At 39.0% G+C, this 20486-nt stretch overlaps 1 protein-coding gene across 3 annotated transcripts in view; it reads right to left on the bottom strand.

Moving 5' to 3' along the window:
* Positions 1 to 20486, bottom strand: part of CDIN1 (CDAN1 interacting nuclease 1) — a 274464-nt gene that overhangs the window by 142364 nt on the left and 111614 nt on the right. For 2 of the 3 annotated variants that reach the window (XM_043555710.1, XM_043555709.1), the window contains exons 9-10: positions 20075 to 20140; positions 19358 to 19463 (exon numbers count right to left, since the gene is read on the bottom strand). In XM_043555710.1, the coding sequence (XP_043411645.1) occupies positions 19358 to 19463; positions 20075 to 20140 (172 nt within the window). The remainder of the gene's footprint in view (positions 1 to 19357; positions 19464 to 20074; positions 20141 to 20486) is intronic. The other variant, XM_043555711.1, reaches the window with a different exon arrangement.

The following is a 20486-nucleotide window of genomic DNA, read 5'->3' on the forward strand; positions in this document are numbered from 1 at the left end:
AAAATATTTTTTTTTTTCCTCACCACAATGAAAAAAAATTTACTAAGAATTTATAAAAGAGGTCCAGGAGCTTGGAAAAACAACAGAACTTTGTGGTACTTTCTGAGGAAAAGATGCATACAGAATGCCATAATATTAGAAATAACTGGGTTAATTTATTCCTGCGTACGTACCTAGGGGTGAATTAGTAGGAAAGAAGTGTGTAGACGTTAAGTCACTAATAAACCCGGTAAAAAGACTGTCAAAACTTAACCCTTTCCCTATCATTTCAAATGGATTTGCTGTGTCCTCAAGCAATTAGTGAGAGTAGTGTGTGTGTGTGTGTGTGTGTGTGTGTGTGTGCATGCGTGCAAATGGGTGTGCATGTACCTGCATGCTGGATTGGGGGGTTCAAATGTTACATGGAGAATAGTTAGAAAAGAGAAAAGGATTTGGCTACTTGAGTTTCAGCAGGAAAACCTGTCACTGTTAACCAGAATTAATCCATGTAATAGTTAAGGAGAAGGAGGTTTTCAACTATTCCTATGTAGATGAAGACTCCACAGGGAGAAGTACATCTGCAATGTCAGATACAGGTGTCAGTGAAAACTTACATAAAATCCTGGGAGGTAAGGTCTGTGGAGGTGGCCAAGCTTTGGAGTATGGAGTGTGTGTGACCAGGCCCTGGGCAGGCAGAGTAGGATCTGGGCTGTCAGTTCTCATAGCACACAAACTTAGAGGTCTAATCTGAGTAAGGAATACCAGGAAATTGGAGCTGAAGCCTGTGGAATCCTAGAAAGGAGCTAAAAGTGCTTTGTCATTACTGGGAATTGGTTTCCAGTGACATGACAACATTCGAAATGGCAGAGAAAATAGAGAAATAATTCAAACAAAGATGTATGATGATGCTCAGAGTGCTACTGGAGAGACAGGTATGATGCAAACTAGGTGGATAAACAACGAAGTACTTCAAAATTCAGTCCTGATTTTAGGTTATGGACCTAAAGATATGGACCTCGGACAGAAGTATCTTAATTTTCAGTTAGCAGACAGTCATCACATTTGGAAACAATTTGACTAAAATACTGGGATAGTTCTTTTCATCCGATATTATGGCAAATACACAAAACCTTCCACAATTTGCAGAGTGCGGTTTAAATGCCAGGAGGATATTATTATACTTGTTTTATATTTACTAGTTGTGGAGACAGCAAGAAAACCTTTCCGGATAGCCACTCCCGATGAAAAGTAGTTAGCTTATTACTCTTGTATTTTAGAAATTCATTAATGGTAAACAGTTTTTCTTTCCATCCTCATCCCCATACCACCATCATGCTGCATTAAGAAATAATATGGGTAAGTAGTCAAAGCTCCACTTCACAGTATATAAACCTAACACGGAGCATATTTATACATCACAGAAAATTCTCTTGACAGCTCTCTGGCCTCCACCTAACTGCAACCTCTTGACACATGATATTACCTATGAGGCGACTACTTCAAAAGCTACCTGAGATTCACCTCCACGTACATTCATTTTGCACTTGGGAGGGAGTCCTCAAACATTCAAACTCCAATCAATGGTTTCTATCACATAGATAAAGACAGACTGTAAAACATTTACAGCATAGAGACCTCCTCATTGGTTTGGTGTGTTTCAAGCATGAACAATCTCCGTTCACGTTTATCATTTTGAAAAACGCATTTAATTTCTTTGAATTAAAGGCATTAATAGCTCCAACTAAGATGTTTGGCTTGATGGTAACGGGACAAAAGCGACTAGAGAAATTTGAAAAGCAATCATTTATATACATTTCAATATTGAAATACTTCTGTACTGAAGGCAGCATTTCACGTTCATCTGTGGGGGAGGAGAGGAGCAGCGAGAGAAGGCAGTGAGTGTCAGGTACCCTGACCAAACCTGGGTCCTTGGTACTGCAGGAAGGTCAGATCTTTTCAGCATTGTCTCGGTGTGTCAAAATATCTCAACAAACATCACACCACAGGAAGAAGAATGAGCTCTCAGTTCTTTATACCAACGGAGCTCTGGACGTAGGGTATGCATGAATGGTTTTCCCAGCTGTTTGACAAATGCAGCTCCCAAGGTTTCTTTCAAGTGTGATCGTTAAAAGCCCTAGGTTTTTACATTTTTGCACACAACTTTCTTAACCCATATGACTCGTGATGGAAACTGATGTCAGGTTAACTATCAATACTCCAAATAATCAGATTCAAGGCAACTAAAGTTACCATATAAATGGTTAAATGCAAGAGATGAAGGTTGGGAGTCCATAAATTTAGAAACAATTTTATTCACTAGAAGAGTGATAACTTACTGTGCATCAATTCTCTAAGCTTTATTATGGATGTCATTATATCACAGTTGTCTTCTTTCTTTACCTGCCCAGGCATTTCTCTACACTCCTCCGTGAAAACCCACTGTGGCTATTTACTGTGGGTGATCCCCAAATCCTATCTATCTCCAATCCATCACTTGAATCAATCCACAACCCAGTTGCCTCTGGACATCTCTGAACATCACAACTGAAGTTATTGCTAACCTGGATTATTTTCCACTCTCAATTCTTTAACAGCATCGTTATTCTCCACGCCACCAATATCAAAGCCTCAAAGTTATCTTTGTAGCATACCTCCCAATACAACATTCAGTTACTTGCCGAATTCTGTAAATTCTGTCTTTATCATCTCTGTAAGTCTGCATAGTCTCCTTCCATTCCCACCCACTGTTATAATTTGGGAATTAATGGATTATTTCAATAGGGACGACTGTGTTAGCAATTGTGTTTCCACCCCGACTGCTTGTTTCTGTCTACTCTAAGCAATGCTAGAGTATCCATCCTAAAGTTACATCCTTATCACGCTACACTTCTATTAAAAAAATCTCCCCTGGTTTTCCAGGTTTGTGACCTGTGTGCACTTAAACTCTCTGCCTCCCTTTCCTCTTATGAAATGGAGATAAAATACTATTATCTTCCTCATAGGATTGTTATGCAGATTAAAGTGGATAATACACGCAAGTGCTTAAGCCAGTGCCTCGAACATAGATGGTGCTCAGTGTTAGCTATCTTTGTGATCCCGGTACATGTTTTGTTTCCCTATTAGATTAAACTCCTTGAAGGCAAGGTGAGGTTTTGTTTATCTTTGTGTGCTCTGAATGTATGAAATGTTGTCTCTTTATAAAGGAACTCAATACATATCTACTGAACTTTGTCATATACCTATGCTACTACTGATGGACCATTTTGCCAGAATGTTGCGTTAGGAATATTTAGTGGTAAAAATATTCATTTTACATTAAAATAATGAGAGACAGCTGGAACTGATCGAAATTTTGGTCCAGTGCCAAGTCAGTATGGTTTTACACACCTGGCCTATGCACATAACCAACAACTTCATTTTCGCCAGTTTCGTAACCAATATAGAGTGCTATGAAAGTATTAGTGCTGAAGCTATCTGGGATGACAATGATAGACTCATATCTACATAAGCTGATGAGCTTTATGAATTAAAAAAACCTCTTTTTGCTAAATAAAGAAATTTTGCATTAATGTTGAATTTATGATCACTTGGAATGAGCTATGAGGGATGCTATACGACTAAATTTAAAATGTGTAGGTGGTGGTGGTTAGCAAAGCTGCTAGAGATAAAAGGGAAGAAAATGGCAAAGAGGAATATATAAGAACTACAAAGGGGTTAACAAGATTGTTAACTTGTTGGCAGAATCCCTGTGAGAAAATAAGGGTGAACAAAATGGTAAATATCTCGATGTTAGTGATTCAGGTAGGAAAGGGAGCAAAACAAGAGAATGGAATTCATAAATCATAAGTAGGCTAAGAATGTAAAGGAGAAAGCAAGAACACATAAGAGAATCTAAATTGCTTGTGTTAAATGGAATAAATGGATAAATGGAATTCATACTAGGAGTTTAGTTTTTACGAGAATACGACTTCCAGGGTCACTTAGAAATGAGAAGGAAAGGATGTTTACCATTGCTATTATGTATCCACATATGACTGTGTTTTATGAGAAGAGTATGAGACATGCAAATTATATTCATGGCTCATTTTCCATATTCCACGTGTGGGCGACGAGAATGAGCAAGGGCAAACTAGGGCAACACAGCCTCATCACCTATAAGTCACCCATCCCAGGAGATTCTTGAATGATACCAAATTGCAAAAAGCTCAGAAATGGGAACCTGTATCTCTTCAATGCAGAGGGAGAGAAGAGCAAGAGAAAAGGCATAACTTCTGTGAACAGGGCTCTACCTCAGCAAAAGACGGCCAGCTCTATGTCTATACAAATGGCAGCAGAAGCCCTTGGTAAGTACTATTGGAAGACAATTGAAGAAAGGTGCCTTCTAAAAACCATACACTTATTATCCGATCTTTGGCGTTGACCATACTAATGCCTTTCCCTTTGTTGGGCAAAAAGCAGTGACTGAAAATTCCATTTCAACTCTAAGGATCCTGGGAGAGAGAGACCTAGAAGTCTGTTTGAGAGAGAGAGAGAGAGAGAGAGAGAGAGAGAGCAAAAGAAAAACCTGAAGGTGTGCACAATCCTCTCCCATAAATTATTCTATTCATAGTTGATGCTTAAGAAAATGTTTATGATAAAAATGAAATCTGTAACTTAAATAGCAAATAAGATCACAAGGTTAACACTGAACAAGACAAACTGTTTACAGTATGTTAAACTATGTGTTAAAAGCTATAATTGAGAGACATCTACTTGGAGCCAAGTGGGGCTAGAGGGACTGGATTTATCCTCCTGCTGGAAAGAAAGAAAGAAACAAACAAAATAGATGATGACAGATATCAAGCAATGAGGGACAATGATCCCTGAGTGATGGGAAACAAAAAAGGTAAGTCCTTTGCCCCAGCCTATTTCCTGGAGAGAGTTTTCAGACTGCAGTGTGAGGACGAAGAACTTCAGTGAGGGTGAAGAACCTAGGTGAGGCTCAGTGGGTCTGAGTTGAGGAGACGGAACTGGAAGAATGGGAAGACCAGGCAGCTGGAGTCTGTAGGACATAATACCAGCAGAAGACAGCTGCACAGAGAGAGAATTCCAGAGACTATCTCTGGGTCTCCCTTGAGTATACACAGAATATTGATCAGGGCATGTATGACTTGAACAATACTATCACCAATTTGACCTGCCACTTACAGAACAGTCCACTCACAACAGAACAAACTTCCAAGTGTGCATGAAACACTTGGCAAGATAACCATAGTCCAGGCCATAAAACAAATCTCAATAAATTTAAAAGGATGCAAGTTTGTGTCTGACCTCAATGGAATTACATTAGAGACCAATAACAGGGAGATATGTGAAAAATTCCCCAATATTTAGCATACATCTAAATAGCCTGGGAATCAGAGAAGACATGAAAAAGAAAAATTAGAAAGTATTTGGAACAAACTAAATATGAAAATCCAACATATAAAATTTTGTGGAATATGCAGTTCTTTGAGGTAAATTTACAGCATTAAATTGCCTGTCTTAGAAAAAAGAATGGTTTCAAGTTAATAAGCGCGGTCTTCCACCTCAAGAAACTAGAAAAAGAAGAGAAACTGAAACTCTTTTAAGTAAAACAAAAAATACAGAGAGAAGTAATCAATGAAAGGGAAAAAGGAAAATAGAAAAAAAATCAACAAAAGTAAAAATTGGTTTTTTCAGAAGACCATAAAATTGATAAATCTCTAGGAAGACTGATCTGGAGAGAAGATACAATTACCAATATCAGGAATGAAAAAGTTGACATCACTACAAATTCTACAGTTATTAAAAGAAAGGGAATATTCTGAATAAGCTTATCCCAACACATTGTACAACTTAGATGAAATGAACACATTGTTTTGAAAGATGCAAAGTACCAAAGTTCATTCAAAAAACAAAGGAACAAAAAAACCCAGCCTGAATCATCCCTACATCTATTAAACAAGCCAATTTTGTAGTTAAAAAACCTTCCAACCACAACAATAACAAATAGGCACAGATGGTTTGACTGGGAAATTCGGCCTAACAGTTAAGACAGAAATAATAACAAATCTGCACAAACTTTTCCAGAAAATTGAAGAGGAAAGGATACTTTCTAACTCACACTATGAGCCAGCATTATTCTAATACCAAAACCAGACAAAGACTTTAACAAGAAAAATAAGCCCCAGACCAATATCACTCATAAATGTGTAAGTGAAAAAATTCTTGATACATCTTCAACAAATCAAATCCAACAAGATATAAAAAAGGATATTTTTATCCTTTCTTGTTGTTTCATGACCAAGTGGAATTTAACCTAGGAATGCAAGGTTGGTGTAACATTCAGGAATCAATCACTGTAAGTAACCATTTTAAACAGATTAAAAAAGATCCATATGACCATCTTAAAAAATAACCAAATGACCACCTTACTTGAAGCAGAAAAGCATTTTATGAAATCCAACATCCATTTTTGATAAAATCTCTTAGCAGGCTAGGAATAGTAAAGGAGTTTCCTCAACCTGATAAAGAAAATCTACAAAAACGGACAGCTAACATTATCCTTAATGGTGGAAGACTGAATGACTTTCCCCCAAGATCAGGAGCAAGGCGATGTATGCTCTCTAACTGTATGCTCTCTATCACTAGTTACCTCTGTATAGGTGATTCTAGCCAGTACAGTTTTAAAAAAGCACCCAAATTGAAAAAAGTGTAATTGTCTTTATGTACAAATGACATGGATGTATACGTAGAAAATCCTCTGGAATCTACCAAATAAGTAAAGTATTAGAATGACTTTTACAAAGTTGGAGGATGTAAGATCAACATACAAGATCAACTTCCATTTTTAATTGGGAGATTGAAATGAAAACTACCACTTTTAATAGAATCAAGCAATATAAAATACATACGGTTCAATCTAATGAAAATGTGAGAGATTTGTACACTGAAAACTATAGGGCATTTTTGAGAAAAATATTAAAAGACCTAAATAAATGGGCGAGATACCATGATTATTGGTCAGAAGACTCAATATTCTTAAGATATAACTTCTTCCCAAATGGACCTCTGAATTCAGTGTAATCTCAATCAGAATCCCAGTAGACTTTTTTAGGGGAGATTTATAAGCTGATTCTAAAATTTATACGGTAATGCAAAGGACACAGAATAGACAAAAATAACTTTGAAAATGAAAAATAAAATTGGAGGACTTACACAGGTTCCAAAATATAATGCTTTAGTAATCAAGATAGTATAGAATTGGTATAGGCAAACTGATCAATGGAACAAAACAGAGAATTAGAAAAAGGTCGACATATAAATGATTAATTCATTTTTGACAAAGGTGCAATGGCTGTTTAGTTGAAAATGCATAGTCTTTACAATAAAAATGTTCTGAAACAATTAGATATCCATCCATACGCTAGAAAACAAACTTTGATCCATGTGTCATGCCATATATAAAAATTAACTGAAAATGGATGCTAGACCTAAATATAAATCTAAAAATAAATCTTTTAGAAAAAAGGGGAAGATCTTTGCGATTTTTTATTTTTTCAAAAGATTTTTTTTTAATTTTATGTATTCTCTTCATCCAATGTGGGACTCGAACTTACAACCCCGAGATCAAGAGTTACATGCACCACCAGCTGAGCCAGCCAGACATCCCTGTGAGTTCTTTAGATCTTTGAATCTTTAAAATTTTCTAGATATAACATCAAAGGCATAGTCCATAAAAGAAAACTTGTTAAACTGGACTGTATTAAAATTAAATTGAAAGCCACTGTTAAGAGAATGAAAAGACAAGCCCCAGAGCAGGAGACAATACTTCATATCTGATCACACATCTGATAAAAGACTCATACCCAGAATATTATTTTTAAACTACCAAAACACAATAAGGAGACAACTTGAAAAATTAGCCAAAGACTTGAACAGACATTTCCCCAAAGAAGAAAGGTAGCAAATAAGGATGCAGAAAGATTTTCAACATTAGTCATTATAGTAATGCAAATTAAGGTCACACTGAGGCACTACCACAACACTCTTAAGACAGCCTGAAGTTAAAAGACTGAACACACCAAGTGGTGAGGAAGTTGAGGAATGCCCGAAACTATTATTTTGCAAACAGGTAAAAACATACTTACTGTATGTCCTATCCATTTAATTCATAGGTATTTGGCTAAGAGACATGAAACCATACAAATATTTTTACATGACTATTCAAAGGAGCTTTATTACTAAATAGCAAGAAATAGAAACAACTTAAATGTCAAGTCAATAGGTGAATGGACAAACAGTTGTATAGCTATGCAAGTGAATACTTCTCAGCAAAAAAAAAAAAAAAAAAAAAAAGGCCTGACAGAGAGTACACGCTATGATTCCATTTACAGAAAACACTAGAAAATGCAAAATAATGTATAGTGAAGAAGTCAGATTAGTGTTTGCCTGGGTGCAGAGAGAAGTGAAGGAGTTGAGAAAGAGGATTCTCAAGGGCACATGGAACTTTTGGGGTGGTAGGTATGCTTAGTATCCACACCATGGTGATAATTTTATGAATTTATATACACATGTGTCAAAACTTGTCAAGTTGTATACTTTCAATATATGCAGTTTATAATGTCGATTGTATCTCCATAAAGCTATTTTTAAAACTTATTTATTAAAACAGACTTACTTTTTATGTGCAACCAACTACAATTCAGAAACACAAAACAAAACATGAACTCCATTTAAAACAAAAACCTGTATTTCTTATCAAATGTCCCACAGTCCACTTCTCTTTGGATTCAGACTGGTTTTTAGACAGTTCAGTCAGAATTTGTGAATCTGAACCGTATACAAAATTACTTCACTGATTCAGTGGGTTTCAAATCCAGTAACTTAGGGGTTAATTATATTCTGGGTGTACTAGTATATGTGACAGACTTTTATTTCTTTATTTATTAAAAAATTTTTTTTAATGTTTAGTTTTGAGAGAGAGAGAGAGAGAGAGAGAGAGAGGGCATGTGAGTGGGGGGAGGGGCAGAGAGAGAGGGAGACACAGAACTGAAGCTGGCTCCAGGCTCTGAGCTGTCAGCACAGAGCCCGACGCGGACCTTGGACACACAAACCGTAAGATCATGACCTGAGCCGAAGTTGGACCTGAACCAAATGAGCCACCCAGGCACCCCTGACAGGCTTTCATAATAATCCTACAGATACATGCTTTGAATACAGAATCAGGGCTCTTGAGAAAGCAATGGAGAACATGTGGCCCATTTTTCTCTAACCTCATGAAGGTAAATAATCTAAACCACATATGCCAGAGAGCTTTTCAGTTCAGCTCCGCAAACCCATTAACTGACTGAGTAAAGTAGCCTTTACTAACAGATTTATCACCACGACTGACAGGAAACTGCCTGGTGGAGCAGAAAGCACCCAGGTGTGAATTCAGAGGGGGATGTGGATTCAGGTGCTGTCCCTGTGGTTTACTGCTTCAGGCCTTACCATAAGCCCTACTATAAGCTCCACAAAGCAGGTTGGGTCCTTACTGACTGACATAGTGCCTGTGAAACATTTGCTGACCTGAACTTTATTTCTTATTTATTTATTTATTTGTTTGTTTATTTATTTACTTACTTAGTTATTTAAATGTTTATTTATTTTTGAGAGAAAGAGAACGTGAGTGGAGGGTAAGAGAGAGAAAGTGAGACACAGAATCTGAAGCAGGCTCCAGGCACAGAGCCTGACGTGGGGCTCGAACCCACAAACTGTGAGATCATGAGCTGAAGTTGGAGGCCTAACCGACTGAGCCACCCAGGCGCCCCGAACCTTTATTTCTTAAAGCTTTATTTTTCTTATCAAGACCGTTTGAAAGCAGACAGGCTATGAATGCGAGGGCTGGCTGGCAAATCAAGGCTAGGTAAAGAATTTACCATCAGTGCTGCATGTAGATTAGCATGATCGCCTCAAGTTTTCCAAAGAAAAGAAAAGCTCTCAAGTCTAGGTTCTACCCAGCATCACTTAAATCAGTTCTCCAGGGAGAAGGCCCACATCAGTATTTTACTTTTTAAAAAAATTTTTAAACATTTATTTATTTTTGGTAGACAGAGTGCAAGCAGGGGAGGGGCAGAGAGACAGGGAGACACAGAATCTGAAGCAGGCTTCAGGCTCTGAGCTCCGAGCTGTCAGCACAGAGCCTGACGCGGGGTTCGAACCCATGAAGCGCAGGATCATGACCTGGGCCGAAGTTGGATGCTTAACCAACTGAGCCACCCAGGTATCCTGGCCCACATCAGTATTTTAAAATGCCCCTCATGTGATTTCAATACACGGTGACACTTGAGAATCACTGACCTAGATCCTTGAGCCATTTTAGCATCAGTTTCAACCTGTTCTCCAATACTCTAGAATGAATCTCAGAAATGGATTCTGTATTCTTGGGCTCCTGACTCTATCCATGCTCCTGAGTCACTCCCTATTGGCAGCGTCTCTATTATGCTTCCCTCACTCTCTCTGGATGATCATAATGGTTGTGTTTCCATCCTTGGAATGACCACCCAATCATTTGCTTGTGAGTTTGGTGTGGGGTAACTTTTCTGAACCATATGTGACTCATACTAATTTTATCATAGTGGGTCAGCAGGAGGAGTCATCCTTTCAACAATTTTTTGGTACCCTGATTTTGGAAAGCTGGTCAATATGCTCTCTCTATACACTGCCCACCCGCCAACACCCCCCCTCCCCACAAAAAAATCTTGTGCATGCTTGAAGACAGTAACCAGAAATATATCTTTCTGAGAAACCATAATTCATTGATATTTCCTTATATGTCTATTTTCTTTCTCTTTATTCCTTCAACCCATTCCAGTTTTTTTTAAACTGTCTCTTTATTGCAAGTATCACTTGAAAACCCTAAGAAACATTTCTATTTCTCATTCAGTTTCGTATTAAGTCAACATTGAAAAACAACAACAGCAGAAAATATGTATTCCTTGGTGGGGGAAAATTCTTGCATTTCCCTCTCCAAATGCAGAAAAAGAGGTGACGAGAGAAATCATTCTTATAAAAGTCCTATATACACGGCAGACACATCTTTCGTCCTTTTGAAACATTTCAAGGTTTCTCCAGCTAATAACAGTGTCAAGTATTTGTGTGGAACAACGGAACATCAATATCTCATGACCATCCCCACTATGAGAGTTAGAAAAGCAAATTATTATATTTTACCTTTAGAGGAGCCCGCTTCAGTGCTTTTGCTAATTATTAGTCGATCTGTCTCTTGTCGCTGATGGACTACTTGTTAGTATACGGCAGGAGTGCCTTCCGAGGCTGCTGTAATTGAAGGTTTACAAGAGCTTCTGCGGCTGAGGCACATCCAACTTAAGACAGATGTGCTCAGCCTTGTTTTTAACAGGACTGAAATAACTGGAAATCGGTGATTTGGCTAATTGCAGGCTTCCTGGAAGTATCTCAATACAGGAAAAACTTTAGCCCTCCTCTGAAAAGTACCTTCCTTTAAGTCTAATGGTGGGCAGCCCCATTCAAAATGCCTCACCTCTCAAGGTAGCACAGACCAGAGAAAGCAACAGCTAAACCATAGACTATAATCACCAATCTTTAAAATATACTTAGAGGTAAGAACTACAGTCAGATCAATTCTTGTGGCCGAAGGTATTAGCTTAGCATTGCCTCCAGAAGAGTAGACTCTGTGGAGCCAACGGTTCAGAAATCTGACGTATGGAACTCAGCTTTCAATCTTTTCAGTGATACATAAATGTGATCAAGACCATATTGCCTCTGGTGCTCATTTCCCCTATTTCCTAACACCAGTACAAGAAATGACTTTGGAAAATACACGTATTTTCTTCCTTTGATACTGTTCTTTAGAATCATTCAAGAAGGATTCATGGCCTGGCCCAGAACTTGAGCGGATTCTACTCTGGAACCCTATGGTTATATCTTAACCCGTGGGGTAAGGAGTCTTCAGGACCAAGGGGACATCCCTCACTTGATGTCTATTCCCCCAATCTCTTTCTAGGCCACACTTCATGCACCACGGACCTGACAAATTCCTGATCAACTAGCCATGAGACCACCCCCAAGGCCTGCATAGCCCTCTCTCTCCGGTTCATCTGACTGATAAGGTGGCGGACCACCAGAGTGTCTATCTCTGCCCTGAAAGATGGCCAAGGGCAGTGGTTTGCGGGAATGTGCACGGCACTGGATGTGCAGAATGCAGTGTGCTTGACAGTTTCCCACAGGTAGGACTGGGCCAAGGGTAGGAAGACAAGAGAGGTGAACTATGCAGCGGGACCAACGATGCCACCATTGTCATATGCAGTCTGGATCTCCACAGAGGCTGGGAATTCTTAATGCAAATCTTCCTATAGGACAAAATACACTTTATTGTTTGTTAACTTGATATACAACCTTAAATACTGAGGCTCATGGTATACAGGGCTCCATATGTACTCTTGCCCCGAGCCACTGGAATGTAGGGTGGGCCCAAGTTTTATGTATCCCCTAAAGAAACCACAAAGCATCTTCGGCTCAGGATTCTTAAGGCATTCCATGTCAAATCTCAAATGAGAGATTTGGTTCAAGTTTTGTGAAAGCAAATAATGAGATTATAAATATTTATCTAGAAAACTTTATGTGTTTGCCTTTTAGTTATCAGTTGTGTTCTATTTTAAAACTCCTTACGTAGGGGCGCCTGGGTGGCGCAGTCGGTTAAGCGTCCGACTTCGGCCAGGTCACGATCTCGCGGTCCGTGAGTTCGAGCCCCGCATCAGGCTCTGGGCTGATGGCTCGGAGCCTGGAGCCTGTTTCCGATTCTGTGTCTCCCTCTCTCTCTGCCCCTCCCCCGTTCATGCTCTGTCTCTCTCTGTCCCAAAAATAAATAAAAAACGTTGAAAAAAAATTTAAAAAAACAAACAAAAAAAACCACTCCTTACGTAAATACGTTGTAGTTGACGAAATAGATCTGCGAAAGTCTATACATCTGAAAAGTCTGGAAAAGCTTTTTTTAAAAAATGAGGCATTTTTCTCAGTTCTTAGAGTGGCATTCTCAAAGAAAAAAATAATTGGGCCCTATTGTGGTATAATGTCACAGTGTCTGACAATCCTTAATGGAGGATTCAAAATGTTATCGTCTGCCATGCAACAAAAAATTCACCCATATATTCATTTGTTCAAATAAATATCTACTGACCACCTACTGGCACCACCACCAGCCAGGCATTCCAGCAGATTCTGGGCATTTTGATGACAGATAAAACATAGAGATAAGATGAAACTCAATATTAACTGGAGGAAGGTGACAAGTAAACAAGAAATTTCAATAGTTGACACATGCTATGAACTTATCAGCAGAATGCAGGGTGGGTACTAAACCCAACCCTGGAATGCAGGAAGGTTTCCCAAAGACACATCAGCCAAGCTGAATAGCTGAAGAGGAGTTTATCTGGCAGAGAAAGTAAATAAAAATGTCCACTCGGAACACTTTTAAATTCCATCAGACAGTGATATACAGGAAAAAGAGACACGGGAATGAGTATTTGTTGACCACTAGGTACTTCAAAAGTGCCATATGTGTGGGGCGCCTGGGTGGCTCAGTAGGTTAAGCGTCCAACTTCAGCTCAGGTCATGATCTCACAATTTGTGAATTCAAGCCCCACGTTGGGCTCTGTGCTGACAGTTCAGAGCTTGGAGCCTGCTTTGGATTCTGTGTGTCTCTCTCTCTGCCCATCCCTCACTAGTTCTTTGTGTCTCTCTCAAAAATAAATAAAAACATTAAAAAAAAGTTGTTATAAAGTGGCATATGTGTATTAAATAACTGGTCTTCACCACGACATGGTCAAGATGGGATTACTGACACCATTTTATTGGAGAAAACAAAGACTCAGGAGGGTTAAGCAAGTCATTCCTAGTCATGGGACTGGAAAGTGGCATAGCCTGGATTCAAACTCAAGAACAGGAGAGATTCCTCCCATCGTTTCAAGGATCACTACACTCACTGGAAAATCATGCTGAAACAAAACTTTGACTTGTCCTTGCCAGTCAGTAAGTTTCGATCCTCTTTGAGAGAAAAAGAGGTAATACATGCAAAGTGCACTGTAGTTTGTAATAGATGCCACTGGTGACAGTGTGCTAGAGTGTGTCCAGAACGGCAGATGGCAGGGCTGAACTTGTGGTTGGGATTCCCACCTTCTTGATCAGGAGTTGTTGGGCACTGTTCACATGCTGCCTTAGCTGCTGGCAGATCTTTGATATTTAGCGTCACTTAAAATTTTCATTCAGACGGACCCACTTTATCTCCAAACACTAAAAGTGAGCACAGGGTGTCTACTCCTATGTCTCTGAAAGGCCACGTGTATAGACAGAACCCACGCATGTAATTTGGACTCAGATTATAGAGTTGTTTTTTTTTTTTTTTAACCTGTCACCACCAGAATATGAAAATACACTTAGTAATACTGGCCAAATTGTCAAGGAAGTCACTTTTTGACTATAGAAGTAGAATGAAAAGGTTATTGGGGTATTGATTGCATAAGGAAATATGGTTTTTATACAATGTATATTTACAGTGCTATGTATATGGGATATCTGTGTGTATGTGTGTAAATATGCATGTATTTTTTTAAGTTAAAAAAAATTTAAACGTTTATTTTTGAGAGAGAGAGAGAGAGAGAGAGAGAGAGAGAGAGAGAGAACATACGAGTGGGGGAGGGGCAGAGAGAAGAGAATAGGATCCAAAGTGGGCTGTGTGCTGACAGCAGAGAAAGCCCAATGTGGGGCTCGAACTCACGAACCATGAGATCATGACTTGAGCTGAAGGCGGTGCTTAACCAACTGAGCCACCCAGGCACCCAGTATGTATGTATTTTCTTTTTTTTTTTTTTTAATTAAAAAAAAATTTTTTTTAACGTTTTTATTTATTTTTGAGACAGAGAGAGATAGAGCATGAACGGGGGAGGGTCAGAGAGAGAGGGAGACACAGAATCTGAAACAGGCTCTAGGCTCTGAACAGTCAGCACAGAGCCCGACACGGGGCTCCAACTCACGGACCGCGAGATCGTGACCTGAGCCGAAGTCGGACACTTAACCGACTGAGCCACCCAGGCGCCCCTGTATGTATTTTCTATACAATTGTATATATAGTCTTATAGAATTTGGGGCTGTATTATGGTCCAGATGCTGCTTCTCAGAGGCCTTTTTTTATTTCCTTTAACTCCACAGAAGTAGAGACTGTGCAGCTTGAGGAGTTATTTAATCAAGGTTCATACCTGGGATAGGGGCCTGCTCATGGGAGAGGCAGCTTATGTTCTGTACTCAATATCTTTGGCTTCAGGGAAGGTGATGGCATTCGAAATTCAGATTTTTCTGAGGTTAATTAAACCGGGGAAAATATCTGAAGCTTTGATTACAAAGGAATGAGGGGCATACTACATACAGCCATACAAAAGGAAAACCCCTTTAATAAAGGCTTGTATTCAAACAAATTGATGCTTATTTAAATGTTTATTCTTTCCCTCAGAAAGGGATAAATATTAGGAAGAAAAGTCCAACTAAGTGAGAAGAGAGAGATGACTGAAGTGAGGCCTTTTAGACTGAGTGGTCAGGGAAGGTTTCCCTGACGTGGGGAAATGTGAGCAGACACCTGAATGGTGTGAAAAGTTTACCATGTGGAGATTCAAATGAAGAAAGCTCCAAGCAGATGAATTAGCCAGAGTAAGAGTTCTGAAGTAGAAATCAGCAGTGTAGATTTAAGGAAGGCCCAGAAAGCCAGTGTGGCCCCAGAAGTATAAGAGGGGGAGGGAGCCTTAGTTGAGGGGAGAGGGAGAGAGAGGTAGATTTGCAAATAACTGGGGGTGGTGGAGGGCCAGATCATGCAGGGCTCTGAATGTCATGTGAAAGAGTTTGGGTTTTATTTTAAACGTGATGGGAAGCCACTGAGGAGTTTTGAGCAGGAAGCAACACAATCTGATTTGTATTACCCAACAGTCACTCTAGCTAGGGTATGAAAAACAGACTATAGGAAGGTAACAGTTAATGTATGGAAACCACTTTGGAAGCTCCAGCAACCGTCTAAGAGGTGATGACAGACAGCGAGGTGATGCCAAGTAAGAAGGTGATGCTGAGGCATGATTGGAGATATGGCAAAGATGGAGCTGAGGACTTTTGGGTAGGCTGGTGATGGGTTAGGTCTTTGGCTTGAGCAACCTGGGCAAATTGTGATGCCATTAGTTGATCTTGGGAGGAATCAGGGGAAGCAAAGAGCCTGAGGAGGCAAATCAAAGGCTTAACGTCAGACATGTTAAGTCTGAAATAGCCATTAGATATCCAAGAGGAGACATGAGTGGACAGTTGCAGAGACAAATTTGTACTCAGAGGAAATATTAGGACTGGGAGTAAGAATTAGGAGATACTATTATAGAGATGGTATATAAAACCATAGTCTCCGATGAGATCTCCAAGGGAGCATGCAGGAGTGAATGTAGAGGCCAAAGGGAAGAGGGGTTAGCACTGAGTTCCAGGGCCCTCTTCCCACACGGAGCTGGGAGGAGGAAAAGCCAGCAAAGCAGAAGGAGTATGCTGCTGGAATGGTAGGAAGCAACCCACTAGAGTACCTCTTGGAAGTCAAGAAAAGACATTTTAATAAAGACAGAGGGTATGATCAACACTGTGAAAAGTTGCTGAAAGAATGAGTAAGCATAGCAACTTATATAAAAAAAGAAAACTCTTTTAGAAACATTAAGCTAAGAATTAAGGGCTCTGTAATTACTTATGTGAGAAAAAGGGCTTATACAAGGTCACGATTCTACAAATATTAATTGAACGGTCTTATTATAAAATCCAACATTTAATCTAAAAATAGTGTGACAGGGGTGTTGGGTGGGTCATTCAGTTAAGCTTCAGACTCTTGGTTTCTGCTCAGGTCATGAATTCGTGGTTCTTTGGCATCGAGTCCCACTTGAGGCTCCGTGCTGAGTATGGAGCCTGCTTGGGATTCTGTTTCCCTCTCCCCCCACCCCCAACTCTCTTTTTCTCTCTGTCTCAGCCCCTCCCTGGCTCGTAAAGCTCTCTCCCCTCTCTTTCTCAAAATGAATAAACATACATACATACATACATAAAAAAGTGACAATTTGATAACAGTGCGTATGTTAACTAGAGGCTGCTTATACAAATGAAGCAATTAACCCAAATGCCAACCAACCAACAGCCTCCTTGAAAGGCTACCCACAGGTGGGAGAGAGGATTTTTTCCACTCTCAACAATTTTAGCAACTAGTATATGAGTTATGTTGAGGCTAAATATAAAGAGTAGGATTCCATACTTTCATAAGTGGGCTAAGTCAAAATGCCCTATCACTGGTGAGTTTGTGTCACTGTTATAATCAAAATTTTATGTCCAAGTCAATGCCTCTGTGTTCCATTTTGGATGTCACCACTACTTCCATTTCTTGGCCTCTCCGCGGACATTTGGTAAAACTACTGAATTCTGTGTAGCGTATTTTCTCCTTGGATGACCTAGAATGATTCAAAACCAAGGGCTACTTTTCCTTTATCACACAATATGCCCTAAATGAATCATGCCCAGTAGCTGGTGTATATTCAAAGAAAATGGTTAGGGAATATAAACCAACAATCACGTAAGTAAAGCATCACTGAAATAGAAAAAGTAGCATACAGCAGAATAATCTAAAATCCAGTCCAAAGGCAACTGTATTAAATTATCTGTAGCTCACATGTCCTCCAGCCAGGTCAACAATGTATAGAAGGCTGATTACTGACTAGATTATTTAACCAGCCTCTAAAATAGAGAGTGCTAGGTACACAGTAGGCACTCAATACCTGTAGAGTTATTTTAGAAAGAAAATATGATTTTGGAATTTTTAAGCAAGCTCTACTCTTTGGAATTCAATTTGTAATTGTTCCTCATGAAAGGCTTGACCAGCACCAAAGTGGGGGGCACGGTCTCTGTGCATAATGATTTTATCAGTTTTTAAAAATGCTTTAGCAAACTAAACTTACACAATTTGATTTTCTTGCCATTGCTTTCCCTATACCATCAAAGATGATTCTTTCTATACTATTTCGAACTCATAAAATTGCTAAAAATCTAAAATTCAATTTGCCACATTACTACTAATTTGAATAATGGCTGAATAAAAGACAGGGAACGCTGAAGCAGCATTGATTTCTAAAACATTTTGCACTTTCCTCCTCCATCCCTGTAAAGTAAAGCTCGGATGCTACGCACAATTACACAAGAAAATCAAGAAAGCCATTACATTCAGCATTTTGTCATGATCATTGTTACCATGGCAAAAAGTGGGCTTAGTTTAGCACAGCTGTCACGGACGAGGTCTGCTGGCCTTTTGTAAAGCTGAGTAACAATATGATACCAAATTCTGTAGCCTGTCACTGTTTTGTTTTGTTTTGTTTTCTTCCCCAGGACAAGACTATTGTCCACAGATGTTACTGTCTCATTCCTTAATGATCTGGGCCAGTGTCGTCGTCTTACTGTATTCTTGGCCAGTGACTGAGGAACAGAGTTAATCTAGGAAGGTTACTGCTTGCCCTACCTCCTGTTCTAAGGGGGGGAAAATGTGTGGTGTGAAAACTTGGGACTTCAATACTAGAAAAAGCCAAAGTTTCAACAGTGGTACTATACATGACTACAGAGAGGCGCTGGAGAGGGCATGGGTTTGGGAGTGAGAAAGACAAATGCATGATAACTAACTGTAAGGCATATACTTTCTCTCTGAGAATCAGTTATGTATCAAGTAGGAGAAGTAACTTCCTTGTGAGGATTAACAGAGAATGTGGAGGCCCAGGCACATATTTGAATGGTGGGTATTCAATAACAAAAGCATCCTCCCCTCCGACCCTCTGACCTTTTCCCTTAATCACTAAGATTTCCATGCCTTGAAGTTGGTAGGTAAACTGTTTTCTGTTGGAAGGTAAATCATTTTGATCTTTCACATCATTTGTACACTATCCTCACAGAGCTAAGGGTAAGGTATTTTTAAAGGTCTGAGAGTATGCATAAATTTCACATCAAAAAGAAAAAAAGTTAGTGTCGATATCGTAATACGCCCCATATCTTATTACTTCTGGTTTTAGTGATGCCAATATTATCGCTATAAAATGGAATATGGGAGTATATACTAATTTTGACCTTATGCAGAGATTTTTACTTTTAAAAAATGAAGCAACATTATGAAAGCAGAGAAGTTTAAATTATCTGAAATGAATACATTAATCAAGTCTCTGTACTTACCAGAAACAAAGGCTACGAGCATTTTTACCAGCTAAACAAAATATTTTTTCTAATGAGATTTCAGCTGAGTATCGTTTATCTTAAGAGAAAAATAATGGGACCTTACCTATTCCAGTAGCTCCAGAACTGGTCATGCAGGTAGGCATGGTGGCTACATTCATCACCAAATGAGGCTTTGCTTTCAATCCAGTGAATTATGTGCCCTTCTACAGCTAAGGGACAAAGCATTACTAATACAGAGCAAAGAGAAGGGAAGACTGAAAATACTGAACTCTGTCCAGGCCTCTCTGCACTTCAAATTAGCAAGCGGAGGCTTAGCCCTCGCTGTCATCTACGGGTGTAATTAGAAAACAACACATCGTGTGTGTACTTATGAGCAACATTAATGCAATAATCATATCCCTTTGATTTACATCATCCTCTTCAAAAGCCCCTCTCCTACTTTGACACTGCCTCTGTAAGTGGGCAAGTAACAGGAAAGCAAACCAAAGCAAGCCAGCCTGGCTTCTCAACAGAACCACATGGAAAAATTCAGAATTGAGAGAGATGACTTGAAAATGGCACCCCAAATGTCTTCAGAGGATATGCTTATTTCTCAAATTGAGGTAAACGTTTTCAAGGCAGAGATTTCTTCTGAATCTATTATTGTCTGTAATTCTAAAACAATCTTTTCCAACAATTTCACCCATTTAAAGCTAATCTACTCTGGTTACATTTGCTAATATTAACAAAAAGTAAAAAACAAAACAAAACAAAAAGTCTACGGAGGAAACACACCCCCTTTCTCTATAAAAAAAATGCAGAAGAGAGTTTAAGGACTTACCAACTGGAACTTGTAAAATAAAGTCTGGTGTTTTGTCATAACCCTTGGCACGGAGCTGATCTTCATCTACAGGAAAAACAAATACTGTTACTTCTAATAGTGTTCCATTAACAAGACAGCAATATAATTGCTTTTTTTTTTCTTAAAAATGTATAAAAATTACTAATGCAGTCATACATATCTTTCTTAGGCATGCAATGTGGTGTCAGAATAAATGAACTTTCTTAACAAACCTGAAGCATAGATTAAAAAAAATGCCTCTTTGTCCCTTCTGCATTTTTATGTCTTTATTATAAATATCATTAATTCAAGCTGTCATCTGCTACCTTTTTTGTAATTGAAAATACTCAAAATGATGAAATATACTTACTGATTAAAAGAAAAGGCTTTCACCACTATGAATATCACTAAT

This window comes from Prionailurus bengalensis, chromosome B3 (assembly GCF_016509475.1).
Source record: "Prionailurus bengalensis isolate Pbe53 chromosome B3, Fcat_Pben_1.1_paternal_pri, whole genome shotgun sequence".
Classification (NCBI taxonomy): domain Eukaryota; kingdom Metazoa; phylum Chordata; class Mammalia; order Carnivora; family Felidae; genus Prionailurus; species Prionailurus bengalensis.